Raw genomic sequence first — 16,784 nt, 5'->3', positions numbered from 1 at the left:
GGCGGCTGACTTCGGCTCAGGTCATGATCTCGTGGTCCGTGAGTTCGAGCCCCACGTCGGGCTCTGTGCTGACAACTCGGAGCCTGGAGCCTGTTTCAGATTCTGTGTTTCCCTCTCTCTGACCCTCCCCCATTCATGCTCTGTCTCTCTCTGTCTCAAAAATAAATAAACGTTAAAAAAAAAATAAAAAAAATAAATAAAGATTTGAGAGAGAAATCATTAGCATTTGTGATAGTATATTACAACTTTTTCAGTTGTTCTTAAGTTACAGTGAAAATTTACTGAACTATATAATCTAGGGGGAATCAGATATAATATTGAGGGCTACAAGTAGCTAAGGTATCAAAAGCAAAGGATAGATTTTTTTAGAACAAGTAATGTAGGTATATTTATAGGTGTTTTCCAATTCCTGGGCTTATAGGCTTCTAACAAAATTTTATTGGGTTTATATATTTATCTTTGTTCTGTCACACTACACACACACACACACACACACACACAATGTATATATGTTAATTTTCATAAAATGGGAATTATATACTTTTTCACTTACTTTTCCATGTTCCTAGAGGTAAAATATAGTAAATGTCAAAACCTTGAATTATATGGACCCTTAGGGTCTGATCTCCACTCTGTCTTAATTAACACTGGATTAAATTAAGTTAAACGCTGGAATCTGAGAGCAAAAAGTTTGGGGGAGGGACACTGGATCGCCTTCCCCTGTCTTCATTTGAACATTCCTTACTAAACTGCCCAGCCCAGCCCCTGCTGATTAGTGTAGAGTGTTCTTGTGGTTTAGTACAAAGGTTATCCGCTGGAGCATATTATCAATTGAGTCATTTCCTCCAATTCTTAAACTTTCCTGAATATTTTCTTGTTTACATTAGCTATCCAGAGAAGACCCTAAAATCAATTTATTGTTGGATCCTCCCTGATACTCTTTAGTTTGTAAAATCATTTTATTGCATACTTTGTAATCTCAGAATATTTATATCCTGATTGCTTATTCCTTTGGTGTGTTTTGCTTTGGAATAAGTTGGCGTAGCTTTACAAATTTTTAACAATTTTTACGAATTGTTAACAATTTCGTAATCTATCTTTTGGATATTGCATGACAAGTATGATTATGACATTCATTTCATAGGGAATAGAACATCAAATATCTCTTAATTTCTTAGCTATTCAGTAAGAACTTTAAAAGGCTACTTTAAAATATCTAACATACAAAATCAAGTTCTTTTCCTAAACTGCACCCATATTATCTCCATTACACATCATGTTACCAAATCATTCTCGTAAAAACTTAAGGCAACAAGAGACTAGAAAGGCAAGAGGAGACAAATAGATCTCTCACATGCTGATTATACTGGGTTTTTAATTTGTTAACTAACTTCTTTTTCTGGTATTTAAGTGCCTTTGGAGACACATTTGGGCACATAGGCTGTATTATTACTCCTAATACCTTACAACTTAAAAATAATGCTAGCTTTTAAAATGCCTTCACAGGGGCGCCTGGGTGGCGCAGTCGGTTAAGCGTCCGACTTCAGCCAGGTCACGATCTCGCAGTCCGTGAGTTCGAGCCCCGCGTCAGGCTCTGGGCTGATGGCTCGGAGCCTGGAGCCTGTTTCCGATTCTGTGTCTCCCTCTCTCTCTGCCCCTCCCCCGTTCATGCTCTATCTCTCTCTGTCCCAAAAATAAATAAACGTTGAAAAAAAAAATGCCTTCACAAATATTAAATCTGACCCTAAATGATTATTGTGTTTTTATAGAATGTACTGACACTGGAATATTTGCTTATTGTGACTAATCTCAGGTTTCCACAAAAGAAATGTTATAAATGGAAAGAAAACCTTGGAAAATTAGAAAGAACATACACTTGTCTCCTTTTTTGGTGCTTATTTCAGTGTCTTTCTTCATACACATTTCCCCCCTCTTTTTCCACAAGAAAAGTTAAATATATTACCTGACAAATACAGTTACATTTTATGTTGGAAATAATAGTAAATGCAATTCAACAGATGCTTCTGTGAGGACCAATGAATTAAGTGAAAGGTGCAGGGCATTGCTTGACAGGATGAGGAAAAGCAGTGAATTTCCAGTCACCATTCACTTCTCCACACCATTTCTGGCCTCCTGCTCTCCATCTTCTTACATAGTCTTATGTTCTCTGTCAGGGTGGAGGTCCCATCCTTAATACACTCCAGAACCTAGGAAGAGGTCAGCATACAGCAGCAGCTATCTCTAAGTTGTTGCTGTTGAAGTCACAAATTAAAACTTGAAAAAATCTTTGGTGTTACCATTTACCATAAACCTTTCATCAGCTGAAAATTACTTCCTACTTTATCCACTGTGAATCTTAAAAACACATCCCAAACATTGCTGTCTTGCCTTCCACTATCTTTTTCTCTAAGTTATTCTTTTGCTCCTAAATATAGGCAGAAATTACACAAATTTCAATTGATTTTACCACTCATATCATGGGATGAGTTATCTTGGTTTTTTAATTTGGATTTGGAGGCAAGAGTCTTAAAGGAGAGTTTTTGAGCATTGTAGTTGCATGGAATACCAATAATTATAATTTTCTTTCCTTAGCTCTCAGGAAAAGTGAATATAGTAGTAAGAGCATAGAAAGTCTCACCAACCAAGCACAATGTAAAAGTGACTCTGAAAAGGATTCGAAAACCTTTCTCATATGAGTAGAAAAACATACCATTTCAACATTCATTTGATTTTATTTCTCCTCCCTAAAAGAGATACCAAATATTAAAAGCACCTAATAAAGGTATATGCATACTTTAAGACAATTGTTAATCTACTTACATTTTTGTAACTATTATTGCTATGTGTACATACATACAAACAGTCCTAGGGAAACCCGGAAGAGCTTAAAAGCCATAATTATTACAAAAGATCTTCCTGATTACACAGTTCCCTGTGGCACTTGCTAATGTCATAGAATTTGTAATGTAACTTACTGAACTTGGTAGGACAGATCAGTTTACTCATTTACTCATTTGGAGATGTTTTAATAGTCATTTTAAATATGCATTGCTAAACTGAGGTCCTCAAGATTGTGCCTATATAATACACATATTTTTAAATGACATTGCACATTAGAAATATGCCAATTATTAGAAATATACAAATAGATTCTGTACTGTTACTGTGTATCAAGGCTTATGTTTTTTTGAAGTCTTTACAATGTTAGCATTACATCTTATGATGTGTATGTGTTATGCGTGTGTTTTTAATTATTAGAGATATAATTTGACATGCAATACATCAAAGTCAAGAAATGCACTACAGCTTTTCTTTTTCTTTTCCTTTTTTTTTTAGTGAAGTGCAATAGTGAAAAAGGGGAAGAGTAGAACAAAGAGATCTGTAACTGACTGTGAACAATCAATTGAGATAACTCACTACCTTTGGACCAGCTGTATTAAAGCTTTTCTAAGAATTTTATTTGGAGAAACTATTTTATGGAAAAAACATAAACCTTTCAATCTTCTTTGATGTGGTACATCACTACCTGGTAGCAACTCCCTAGAATCCAGTGCATCTAGTAAACAGAAAATTTGTCCAAAAACTATTTTCAGAATTACTTATAAAGAAAAAAATATGGTAGATTTTGTGCAGTATTTGTCATTTCCTTAAAACCACTTTTGTGTTTTGTTAATAAAACAACTTTTCTCATGAGAAACAATAGAAAATATAAATAACTATAGAGAAGTACTGAGTTACCCATACTTTCACCACCACCTACCTGTTGTTAACATTTGGGGTAGATATTCTTCTAGAATGTTTCTGTGCACATTTTTTTCTAACAGAAACCATTTTTGTTTTTAAAATTTTCTATTTTATTAATGCTCCTATTTTTATCAGTTGCTATTTGAATCATAACTCTGGGCATGGATACTGGTTGATGATCTGGGAAATAAGTCACCCTTCCCTGCCAAACCCACTTAATCTTGGAAGCCATGGACATCCCCAGTATCCAAATAGATGATGAAACCCCAAATGCCCCTTAATCCAAGGTCTCACATTCATGCGCTAATCAGATTGCTCTGCTGAGTTCAGATAATGAGAAACAGATTGGCGAGTTAGCAAACATGGCAAAAGCAAAAAGAGTATGTAAATAAATAACTATTTAAAAGCCAAATTGTGGGATGATGTCATGAAGTACAGTTGGGATCAGACAAGCCAGGGCAAATCAAAACTTCTTGCAAGTCAAGCAAGTATGAAAGCGCAGAAAAGATATGGGGAGGAGTGTGGGGAGCCAGACGTGTTCTCTCTGACCCACTGGCCGTACTTCAAAGTGATACTGACGGAACTAAAATCTGATAATGTCGTATTTCTGCTTACATACGCTTTAAAGGTGGCTTCACGGGCTCTTTGTGATCTGATCCCACCCTACCTCTCTAGTGCCACCATCAGAATCTGCAGTTGTATGCTTTGCTCTATCTGTGCCGAGTTTCCCTATGTCTAAAACAGTCACTTCTTCTGAGAAGCCTTCTCTGATTTCTGGTTTATGACAGGTGGCCTTACTAGGTGCTTCCATAGCACCCTTTAACCTCCAAGGCTGCAGGGCCCAACACCTCACATAGTACCTGGATTATAATAGGCCTTCAAATTGACTAGACAAAGCACCAGGAGAGAAGCAGACATCTCACAAGTATGCACGAGATTGCATGTGGCCAAGAAAAGAGGGGGAGAGAAGAAAAGGCACCCAGATGTGGTGCTACTTGAGATTTTTTGGATCCAGTTTTGGCATATGTGATCCCTTCAATAACTGCACTACTATGCACGTAGTCGGGTCCTGTTCGTTGGTTTGCACACAGTGATTAGCACAAACATACAAAAGGGCAAGGGTGATATTCAAAATATTGAACAGCTGTGGTATACTGCAGTGCTGTGAGGGCAACGTTGGGGTTAGCCTGCAGCAGGCAGTCTCGACCAAGGCAGCAGCCTGACAGGCACCAGGCACATGCCTTCAGGTACACAGCACTATTGCCAGAAGTGTTATCTTCCATAAAAGGGCTTGGCCTACTATGAGCACATGGCATTGTGGTCTAGTGTAGACAGCTGTGGCCTGCTCGTTGGCAGGTACCAGGTTGGTCTCCTCAGTAGTGCCCACCTGGGGTCCTTGGGGCCAGATTGACCAGATTAGCTGACATGGACAGTGGGTACTTATTAATTGGTTTGGAAGCATTTCGATGTCTTAACAACCATGTAGCCATACTGATGTTATTTACTGAATATTAGCCTTACAGAAGGGCTTATTTGACTTGCACTGGGCGCTGAGCAAGAGGAAAAGGAAGGGATCAGATTTCATTACTGGACTTTGGGCTTCCCCAGAACTCCGGGGTCTATAAGGTTACTCATCCATGACTGTAGTACAAAGGAGAAAACGATAAATGCCTTAAAAGAAGAGCTGTTGGGTCACAGGTTCAACAGTATCCCATACTGCTCACCTAGTTATATATAAGAAAGGATCACGTCCTTTTTGGGACCAATAAGTTGAGATTAACATTGTCATTGGATCAAGGTCTGTTTTCTGCACTGCTTGTTGGTAATAATTGAGCAATGTCTTACTTTTTGGCCTCCACTGTATGACCCAATTCCTTTTGTTTGGGAAGACACCTGGGACTCTGTGCAGGTAGTCTGTGTTGTATGCATCCTGTGGTTGGTGCGTGGCTAAAGGGGTACACTGAGACCACTACACTTACAGCTTTAGGTTGGGACCAATGAGATAATTCTAGGTCAGGCTTTTTCCCTGGAGCTTGGCATAAAACAAAAGAAAACAAAACAAAAACAACAGCAACAAAAACACACACACGCACACAAACAAAAAGATTGGCTCAAAACACTATTCCCACAAAAGGCCACTTTGCAAAATTTGGGGAAATTCAGGTATGAAAAGAAGGTGAAATGAGTGGGTTTCAGCACTCTTTCAAGAAGACTGATCGAAGGGAGTGGAGGGTTGAGCCTTAAGACTTACTACCCAACTCATGGGCAAGGGAGCAGGGTAGAACTGACCAGGTAGCACAGCCTCAGGCTGGTTAGAGTGAAGAAAAGGCACAACCGCTGAGGCTTTTCCAGAAGTGGGTTATTGGGACAGCTAGTGTAAGCAGCTCACTTCTGGCACTGAAGAGATCCTTGTTTGGTGGTGGAGCTTAGGGGTAGGGGGTGGGGCTAGGTGTGCTGAGGGACCTCAACCCAACAGTGGTGGTCTTTTGGCAAGCTTTTCAGAGCCTTTCATTGATTACCAATCACTTTCTAACAGGGAAGAGCACTAAGGAGTCACTTCCCTGCCTGGTGTTGGCTCCTGGATAATCTTTCACATGTGTGTACTTAATTCAAGGAGCATTTGTGTTTTGACAAATAATTTTTACAACTTATTTTCCATACCAATGCCAGGTTTAGACTGATTAAGATTCACACAGTTATTTGTATGCAAAGTCTTTCCTAATTAGTTAATTAGTATATCAAATCTGTATGCCTGTTTATCATGTTCCCAGCACTAGGTTTTCGAAAAATTCAGACAACATATAAGATATAGTTTCTATCCTCAAGGAATGTATAATTCAAGAGAGAAGATTAGCATTCAACAAACAATTAAGCAAGAAATGAGTGATGAACTAGGATGCTGATGAGAAGTATAATTCAAATGCAGGAGAAAAGAATCTGGTACAGGTTAGAACAAGAGACTGTTGCAGGAAAATGAGACTCAATACAGGCCCTCAGGATGGAAAAATTTTAGAAGAGGATGAAAGAAGAACAGCTTTCCTGACATAAGAAATCACCTGAACCAAGGAACAGAGGCAGGACATGAACATTAGGTACTCAGGGGCATCCAGGAGAGATGTGTGACAGGAATGAGGGCAGGTACATGGGAAATAAGTTTGGGTAGGTAAGGTAGAGCCCTATTTCTGTCACCTCAAAAGTCAGTCAGTTTGAACTCGACTTTACAGACCACTGCTGTTCAATAATAATGCCACGTATGTAATTTAAAACTTTCTATGTCACACTAAAAAAATAAAAAGAAACAACTGAAAATAATCATATATTTTCCCTAACCCAATATATCTAAAATATTACCGTTTTAACATGTAATCAATATTAAAAAATTTTACACTGCTTCAGTTGTTAAATTTAAATTAAAGACAAATTTATTTCCTCACTTGCACAAGCCACATTTCAAATGCTCAATAGCCACACGTGTCTAGTATTGGGCAACATAGCTATAGACAATTGCGAGATTATTTAGCCAAATAATAAGCCAAAGTTGAATAGTATCTTGGGAGAATTTGTTGTCAATGATATGCAGAGTGCATTGAAGGGTGTGATGATTGTGGGTGAAGAGGGAAGTTAGATTTGGAATGAGTTATATGTGGGTACTGAAATGGTTGCCATGGGACAGGGCAAGAGGATAGGGCAAATCTGAGAGATGCTTCAAAGAAATAATTGGTGTGCCTTGATGACTGACTGGTAATGAGAAAAGAAAAAAAATAATTCACAAGTGGTAGCCAGCCTCCACACAGCCCTCAGTGATCCTCGCCTCCAGGTGTGGTATGTGTGACCAATAGAATAAGGCCACAGTGATAGTACTTCACTTTCAAGATTAGATTATAAAAGATACTCTGGCTTCTGTTTTGGTGTTTCTCTGTCTTGGCTCACTTACTCTGGAGAAATGGAGCTGCTATGCTGTGAGCAGCTCCGTGGAAAGGCCTATGTAGCAAGGAACTGAAGCTTGACAATGAGCCCATAAGTGAGTTTGGAAGGGGGTCCTCCTGCCCCAAATGAGCATTCAAATGACTGTAGTCCTAGCAAACACTGTGACTGCAACCTCAGGAGAGACTCTGAGCCAGAACTACCTCTCAGCCTCTCTCTGATTCCTAAACCTCAGAATCTGAGAGAGATAATAAATATTTGTTATTTTAAGCTGCTAAACTTGGGGGCAAATTGTAACAGCAACACAGAATGATTGTATCAAGCAGTAAGAAAAAGATAACTTCGTTTAAAATAGGCAAGAGACTTGAACAGCCACTTTACAAAAGAAGAGAGGCAAAGAAAAAAGTGCTCAATTATTATTAGACACCAGGGAAATGCAAATTGAAACCACAATGAGATAACACTACCCACACATCAGTAGGGTAAAAATAAAGACTGAAAGCATAAAATGTTGATGAGGATGTGGAGCAACCAGAATTCTCTTAAAATTAAGATATAATTCATGTACCAATCAGTTCACCCATTTAAAGTATACAATTTAATGACTTTTAGTATAGTTCACCCATCACCACAATACATTTTAATTTTTTTTTTTCAACGTTTTTTATTTTATTTTTGGGACAGAGAGAGACAGAGCATGAACGGGGGAGGGGCAGAGAGAGAGGGAGACACAGAATCTGAAACAGGCTCCAGGCTCTGAGCCATCAGCCCAGAGCCTGACGCGGGGCTCGAACTCAGGGACCGCGAGATTGTGACCTGGCTGAAGTCGGACGCTTAACCGACTGCGCCACCCAGGCGCCCCCACCACAATACATTTTAAAGTATTTTTATTACTCCAAAGAAACCCAATACCTCTTAGCTGTCACCCTTCCTGAACCCTAGTCTACTTTTGGCTCTGTACATTTGCTTATTCTGGACACTCATGTTAATTAAATCACACAATATTTGGTCTTTCACACTTGGTTTCTTTCACTTAACATAGTGTTTTCAAGGTTCATCTATGTTGTAGCATGTAGCAGTACTTCATTTTTTTCATAGCCAAATAATATTTCATTATATGAATACGTCACTTTTTTTAACCCATCAGTTGATACATACTTGTTTCTACTTTTTGGTTATTATGAGTAGTTATAAACATTTGTGTGGACTATACTTTCATTTCTTTGGGGTATATACATAGGAGTGGAATTACTAGGTCTTATGGTTGTCTATATTTAACCAATTGAGGGATTCTCAAATTTTTTCAAAATGGCCATATAATTTTACATTCCCACCATCAGTATATGAAGATTATTATTTCTCTGTATCTTCATCAACACTTATTACTGTTTGTCTTTTTGATTATAACCATCTTAGTATCAAGTCGTATCTCATTGTGGTTTTGATTTGTACTTTCTTGATGGCTAATTATGTTGAGTATCTTTTCATAAGATTATTTATCATTTGTAGATCTTCTTTGGAGAGCTGTCTATTCAGATCCCTTGCTCATTTTTAAATAGAAGGATCTGTGTCTTTTTAAAATTAAGTTGTAATAGTTCTTTACATGTTCTAGGTACAAAATCTTTATCAAATACTACATTTGCAAAGTTTTTTTCCTATTCTGTGGGTTTTCTGCAACCAGAATTCTTTTTTTTTTTTAAGATTTATTTTTAGAGAGAGAGAGTGCAAGTGGGGGAGGGGGAGGAAGGGGAGAGAGAGAGAGAGAGAGAGAGAGAGAGAGAGAGAGAGAATCTTAAGCAGGCTCCATGCTCACCACTGAGCCTGATGCGGGGTTTGATCGCATGACTCTGGGATCATGACCTGAGCCAAAATCAAGAGTGGGATGCTCAACAGACTGAGCTACCAAAGTACCCCTAGAAAGAATACTTAATCCAAAATGGTATAAACACTTTTGAAAAACATCTTGGGTTACATAATTTGCCCAAGGTCACTAAAGTCAGCATGCTAGGGACAAGACAGGACCAACTACATTAATTTCTAGGATCTGCCTGTAGGAAAATGAAAATGTGGTGCACCTTGTTAAAAACTTGTTAAAAATAGAACATTAAACCAAATGCAGAGCCTTTCTAAGCATGAGGCCTTGTGAGACACAGGCTATGTGCACATGAAGCTAAGGGAACAGGGAAGATTATATAATCTTGGGCTGTTTAACAGGAAAGCCCATGCTCTTTCCAATAAACCGTACTGCGTTGAGGGATCCATTCATTTTTTTGTGCACACTGAATGAGACTTTTTGTGCACACTGAATGATGGCAATGTCAGATGGTGATATAAAATATTGATGTCCCAGAGCTGTTTAAAAACTGAATTGCAGGTCAGAAGTTCCTTCTGGGATGCCTGTTTGTCTTTTGTTCAGTGGGCATTCAGTACATACATTTGATCTAAGTTAGAAAAGTAACTTTTGACCAAAGTCTTGACAGTATCTTCTTAAATGTTAATTTGCTAGGATTAACTCTTTTAACTCCCCTCCCTCTGAAATGCTTCACTGAATTCCTTTTTTCTGACAAATGTGCCAATGCTTTAGCGGTGATGAAATGTTTGCTGCTGGACATCTGGGTGTATTGGGATACAGAAGAACATTCTTCTGAATCAACAGTGGATCCTAATGTATAAGGTAAATCTTGAGTAATTTTGAGTATACTTTGAGTAATACTTCGAGTATTTTGAGTAAGCTACGTTCTGAATAGAATTAGGCTTTCGTTGGTAACAGTTAACTTTCAGTTTTGTTGGTGAAGACGTTATCTATCACCTCTTAATGGGACAGATTTTTGCCTGCTATTGAAGAGAGTAGGGGATCAATAACTTTTCCAAAAAACTTGAAATATACCAATCCTAATGTAAAAGAAGTTCTGCTGTGGTAAGGTTAGGATTAAACTACATCAGTGTCCTATTATCAAGCGTTATTTCATCTGATCCTCAAACGAGAGAATACTAAGCTTATATTTTTAGTTAAAAAAAATCTTCAAATTCAAGCAAAGTCTTTCAATCTCCGCTAGTCAAACGACGCCGGTGAAGCCCAGCCCAAGAGAGCCTCCAGGTAGCCACTTCTCTTTGCCCAGTCAGCGGGCGTCAGCGGGCGTCAGCGGGCGTCAGCACTCGGCCGCTACTCCAGCGATGCCGGATCTCGCCTTCCGCCTTCGCCTAGGCCCCGCCCCCTAGCCAAGCCCCGCCCCGTCCGCTTCTTCCGCTCTCCACCCATTTCCTCCCGCTGGGGTTTTCGCCCTGCCCCTCAGCGACCTCCGGTAGCGGAAAATCCCGCAGTGGGCCTCTCTGGCCGCCTGGAGGACTTGTCATCTGTGTCTGGAGGCGCCCGGCGGCGGCGGCGGCGGTGGGCGGGTCTGAAGTGCGGCGCGACGAGCCACTCTTGTGCGCCTGCTCTGACTACTTTAAGTTTGTGGGTGTCTTCACCATGGGGCTGCCAGAGGCGTGGAGCTTCATGTGCAGGTGAGTGAGCTAGCGAGCTGCCAGCGCAGGCTCCGGGGCTGCGCTCGCCGAGGTGGCAGAGGGTTGCAGGTGGCGACTGCCTGGCCTCGAAATTTCTAGTCACTTTTGGAGGCTCAGCTCTTAGATCTGAGCCCGGGCCCCTTTCTGTTATGTCGCTCTTACTGTGTTTAGGCGCCTTCTTCGCAGCATCACCTTTGTTTTCTGCTATTCTGGTTCGTATTCAGCCTTGACCCTGTGGTGTCTCCGCATTGGGTGGGGACCCCCAAATGTGGGGCAACGATCAGGTGGAAGGGTCGGAAGGTGTAGGAATTCACCTGAGGCAGAACAAAGAAGATAGAAGTTTTATCGACTATATCGTAAGGGAGCCGCGAGCAGGACTGCATGGAAGAGGCTGCACGGAGGCCGTGAATGGGCCTGTTTTTAAAGGGGAAAGTTGAGGAGGTGTGGCCACGTATGGAATTCATTTCTTGGCAACTGTGCCTAGTGGTAAGTAGCTCATTGGTCGGTTAGGGCCACTAAATATCTCGAGATGGGTCGCCTGATGGGCCGATATGTATTCTGCGTTCCGTTGCTCAAGCCTGTGTGCCTAAAAGCGGTCTCCCCAGGGCACACACAACTTTCTTTACTTTCGACTCCCATTTCTTTCCTTTCTTCAAAGCTGAGTATAGTTTGGGGGGACACGCGGGGTTTCAACTCGGAGGATTTTCGTGCTGTGTTTTGTGCGGCTAACAAACGCTCCTGCTTTGGCAGCTGTTACACCTGTGCACGTGGTGTGCCTTTCTCGTTCAGTTCTGTTGGCTGGCTCCAGCATTAATACAGGTGTACGGAACATCCAGGTTAGTGTTGTGGACACATATTGTGGTTTGGTGGAGTATGTGTGCGAACTTGGTGTTCAGCTTTTGAAAGTGCTGCTGAATGCATCTTGAGCTCAGTTAAGGAAATCTAGTCGTAATGAGTTTAGGAAGTTAGGCTGCATCAGTCTTGAGGCTTACTGCCTGCCCCTGTGCATTCAGGTAGCAGCTGTGACCACTTGAAAAGAGAGCCATCTTATTTACTCCATAACTTCAATTGCTGGGTTCTTTAGCTTTTGAGTTTGCCTTGGGGGAAAGGGATGGGAGCATTTCTTTGGTTTAAGAACAGTGGTTACTGCTTTAGGGGAAGATGTCTGGTTTAACATTGTATTCACAGACCTGGATCTCAATAAAAGAAAAGTGGAAGAGTTTCTTTTCTGTTTTGTTTTGTGTTTTTACTTAAGTAATCTTTACCCCCCCCCCCCCCCCCAACTCATGTGGGGCTCAAGCTCACAACCTTGAGATCAAGAGTTTCACGCCTTTCTGGGGTACCCGCGTGGCTCAGTCGGTTAAGTGTCAGACTTTGGCTGAGGTCACGATCTCCAGATCTCCAGGTTCCTGAGTTCGAGCCCCACGTGTGGCTGGCTCTGTGCTGACAACTCAGAGCCTGGAGCCTGCTTCAGATTGTCTTCCTCTGCCCCTCTCCACTCACCCCCCCCCCCCCATACAAATAAACATTAAAAAAAAAAAAGAAGAAGAAGAAGAGTTGCATGCTCTTCCGACTAAGTGAGCCAGGTGCCCAGCAATGTGAATGCTTTCTTTTTTTTTAATAGCATTTTATTTTTTAAAGTAGGCTCCATGCCCAGTGTGAGATCTCAAACTCACAACCCTAAGATCAAGAGTTGCACGTTCTACCAGCTGAGCCAGCCAGGCATCCCGTTTGTTTTTGTTTTTTTAATACCTTGAAATTAGTTGTCCCTGTGTCTCTGAACATGGCAAATATTAAGAAAATCAGCACATGTCATTATTGCTGCTGCTTTTTGAAGTTGTGAGTAAACACCGGATTATTTGAGAAACAAATAGGAAGACATATTGGTTCACAAAATTAACTGACTTGGGAAAGAATCTGACACCCCTAGAGTTCAAGTTGGCTTTATTCCACCCTCTGATCTCAAGGTTGCAGACTGGTAAGGTGAGTCCCGGACCATTTTTGGGGTTTAAATCAGGTCTTTTCCAGGACCTTGGAGTGGATATTACCCTAGCAAAGCAGAGACCTGAGGCCAGTGTCATCTAGTCTACAATAGCCTAACCCACAAATGTATTAAGGAATAGGGTGCCACAGAGTGCTTTTGAGAGGAAATAAGTCCTCTCAGCTGTGGTTGACATTGTTGGGCAGTCCCCTCTTGAACTCTGGTTTCCCTTGACTTTTCTGGCACTGTCTTTCCCTCCTCCCTCTCCACTACTTCTTATCTTGCCCCAGTGCCAGTACAGCCCTTGGGTTTTTTGGGGGGGAAGGTTCCAAATAAAGCACAGTTCTCTGAAGAAAACTCTCAAATGTGTATGTCTAATCTTGATTTATCCAAAGTGCTAGTGCTGGCCACACTCACCTGAATGTCTCATTTGTACCTCAACTGTAACTTGCACGTAAGTGTAACCCTTACTCCTCATCTGCACTTCCAATTTCTTGGAACTGTTATTATTCTTCTACGTTTTTAAAGTTATGTAAATTCTCCCACATTCCCAATTCTTATTTATGACTGCTGATTCAAATTTGAACAATCGTTTCAAATTTTTCGCTTGTTCATTTTGCAGAAACTTGTTGGTGGACTTCTTCCCAGTTTGAATAGCTTCCGCATCTCACTGCCAGGTTAATCTTGCTAAAGTTCAGTTCAGTGTCTGCCATTCTTCTCCTAAGAAGGTCTTAAAGGTGTCCTCCTACCTCTGGAATTAAATAAAAATTTCCCAGCCCGATTTCAAAGATTTGGCCCCAATTTACTCATGAATTCTACCAGACTTTTATATTCTAGCTTCTGGGAGTTCTAGGCACTTTTGTTATCCTGTAGCCAATCTGGACTACTTGTTATCTTCCTTATTAAGGCCTTGAAGTCCCAAAGGAAAGCAGACAAGAAACAGATGTTTAAATAAAAGTAATAGTTATAAACTCTGATAGTGTCTTAACAGAAAAGTATAAGTATGAGAAGAATGGGATTTAGAAAGGAAAGAGACGGTCAGGGAGGCTCTTCAAAGAGATTGATCTTTTAAGTTGTTAAAGGCACTCAGTGCCTTATCCATTTGCTGTGTACTCTGTTGAACTACACTATTTTGGTTCTTCTTGAGCTGCCTCTTTTTCACTACATACATAGTTGTATCTGAAGGCTCAATATTTGATTCCCTTATATTTTTTTCTGTGTTAGGAGTCACAGACCCAAATGCAGAGGCTAGGAAGGAAGCGTTGAGTGATGCTGTCTAGATGACAGCACTGGGGACTAGTAGGGAACTATGAACTAGAGAAAGTGCTCTGTCTAAAGGAGCCAGCTTCTCAGCCCCAGGCATTGTTGCCATTGTAGAATGTAGACCTGCAGTTTCCGTAACTAATTTTTCTGGGAAACTGCATTTTTAGGTGGAACCTTTTGGTTTTAAATGTTTGTTGTTTTCAAACACTGCTGACCAGACAAAACACATTCGTAGACCCAGCATTCAGGCCACTAATTTTCAACTGCAGATCCTTCATCTACTCCTCATAGAGAGCTGGCAGGTAATTTTGTGATATGTCTTCAGTTCTAACTTTTCTTTCAGACTCCAGTCTGCTTGCTCTTGAATGTTTCTACTTACGTCAGTACAGTCTCAAGAAACTGAAAATGGAATTCATATTTCATTCTACAAACCAGCTAGTTTCCTTGCCAGCCTTTTCAGTGCCTATATTCTCAGCTATTCTCGCTTGAAATCTTGGAATTGCTGTTGACAAAGTTCTTTTCCTTGAATTTTTACTAATAGTTCCTAGTAAATCATTCCTTTGTTTCTGCGGCTGCTGTTTGTCAGTTCATGCCTGAATTACCTGGCCTTGGGTTTGATTTTTTGTTCTCTTCACCTTCTCCCTTGCCTACTTCTGCTGTAATCTTTATTAAGCACTATTTTCATGATCTCATCTTAAAAAAAAATTCATGAAAAGTTGTTTAATTTTGTAAACTCGTGAGTGCCTTATTGGTTAATTGCAAAAAATCTCCTGACTGATAATGTTCTTCTCCTTCTAAGTCAGTTGTTTTTACCTTTGGCATTTATCAGAATCACTTGGGAGGTTTGTTAAACACAGATTTCTGGGCTCACTCCACAGTTTCTAATTCAGTGGGTCTGGGGTGGGGCCAAGACTTTGCATTTCTTTTTTTTTTTTTTTTTTTTTTTTTTTTTTTAAATTTTTTTTCAACGTTTTTTATTTTATTTTTGGGACAGAGAGAGACAGAGCATGAACGGGTGAGGGGCAGAGAGATAGGGAGACACAGAATCGGAAACAGGCTCCAGGCTCTGAGCCATCAGCCCAGAGCCCGACGCGGGGCTCGAACTCCCGGACCGCGAGATCGTGACCTGGCTGAAGTCGGACGCTTAACCGACTGCGCCACCCAGGCGCCCCAAGACTTTGCATTTCTAACATGTGTCCCGGGATGCTGATGGTGCTGGTTCAGGAACCACACTTGGAGAACAGCTGCCCCAAGCAGACCAGTTGACCATCACCTAAAGGAAGTAAGTCCGCTTAAGTGATTTAGTAAATTAGCAGTAGCTAGAGTGTGCGTGTCCATTTCTCTCCACCAGATGGCAGTCTGGGAGCCAATAGGAAGGAAAGAGAAGACCATAAATTCAGAATTATTTGGGGACTCTATAAACACTCAAATACATTTTTTAAGATGTAAAAGATAATAGCAGATTTTAAATAATGGTTGAGTATAAATTGGAAGAAATAAAATTAATGATTATATGGAGTCTGGTAAGGAACCTTTTAGTTTTTTGTGTTTTGTAGCAATTGCTCCAGAGATTTTTGTGACCTTTAAGTGCTGTGCACAGTGCTTTGCACTTGCGTTTGGTAGGTATACATTGACTTTCTGTGAGCTAAAATTCTATCTCCCAGATAAAACCAAGACTTGAAGCCAGGCCTGTGTTTATGCAGCAGGTAGTACTTAAACTATTACATAAGACATGCCAGTCTGGCAGCATTGTGTTTAACCTTGAACTGGCATTTGGGTGCTGGTCTTATTAAGGAATTCAGGGTTATTCTGGATCTAAAGAAATTAGTCCTTAAATCTTTGATAATTCAACTTTATTTTTTTGGAATTTTTTAAGTTCAAAAAAATTTTAAAAATGGTGCTTCATGATAAGTATAGTTCAGATTTTAAAAGTCTATATGAAATCCCTATTTAGAAAATACCCCTAAATAAGCAATATGCAAGTATCTGTCACTTCAGTTTAATTTTTACAAATTTGATTTTAATGACCACTTGTCTGCACTTTGGGATCACTTAGAGGAGCTCCAAACAAAATACCTATGCCTGTGTCCGACCTCCAGAGTTTGATTTAATTGTTCTTGGCTGTGAGCTGGGCTTTGGAATGTTTACTAGGGTTTCCAGGTGATTCTAATGTTCAGACAAATTGTGGAATTACTGGGCTAGAATATTTTACTTGTGGTAAGACAAATTCAAAACCTGCTAGTCCAGGAATGTGAAGTGTGACCAATTTAAACAAATTAGTGGTTTCCCCCTTTTTGTTTTTTGTGGTATTGTTCAATTTAAGTTTAAAAGAAAACATTCTGGAAAAGTTGGATTACAAATGTTTTTA

The 16,784-nt window shown here is 40.3% G+C and overlaps 1 protein-coding gene across 4 annotated transcripts in view; it reads left to right on the top strand.

The window, feature by feature from the left end:
* The first annotated feature begins 10,892 nt into the window (after positions 1–10,892).
* HIBCH (3-hydroxyisobutyryl-CoA hydrolase) overlaps positions 10,893–16,784 on the top strand; it is a 95,804-nt gene continuing 89,912 nt past the window's right edge. The window contains exons 1-2 of one of the 4 annotated variants that reach the window (XM_043577305.1): positions 10,962–11,172; positions 11,923–12,008. Coding sequence is in view for 2 of the 4 variants with exons in the window: in XM_043577309.1 (XP_043433244.1) it covers positions 11,138–11,172 (35 nt within the window). In the remaining 2 variants the exon portion in view is untranslated. Of the gene's footprint in view, positions 11,173–11,922; positions 12,009–16,784 lie in introns of all 4 variants that reach the window. The other 3 variants (XM_043577309.1, XM_043577307.1, XM_043577306.1) reach the window with 3 other exon arrangements.

Source organism: Prionailurus bengalensis, chromosome C1, assembly GCF_016509475.1.
Source record: "Prionailurus bengalensis isolate Pbe53 chromosome C1, Fcat_Pben_1.1_paternal_pri, whole genome shotgun sequence".
NCBI lineage: Eukaryota > Metazoa > Chordata > Mammalia > Carnivora > Felidae > Prionailurus > Prionailurus bengalensis.
Note: the sequence above shows the minus strand (reverse complement) of the source record. Positions and strands in the feature narration are given on the sequence as shown.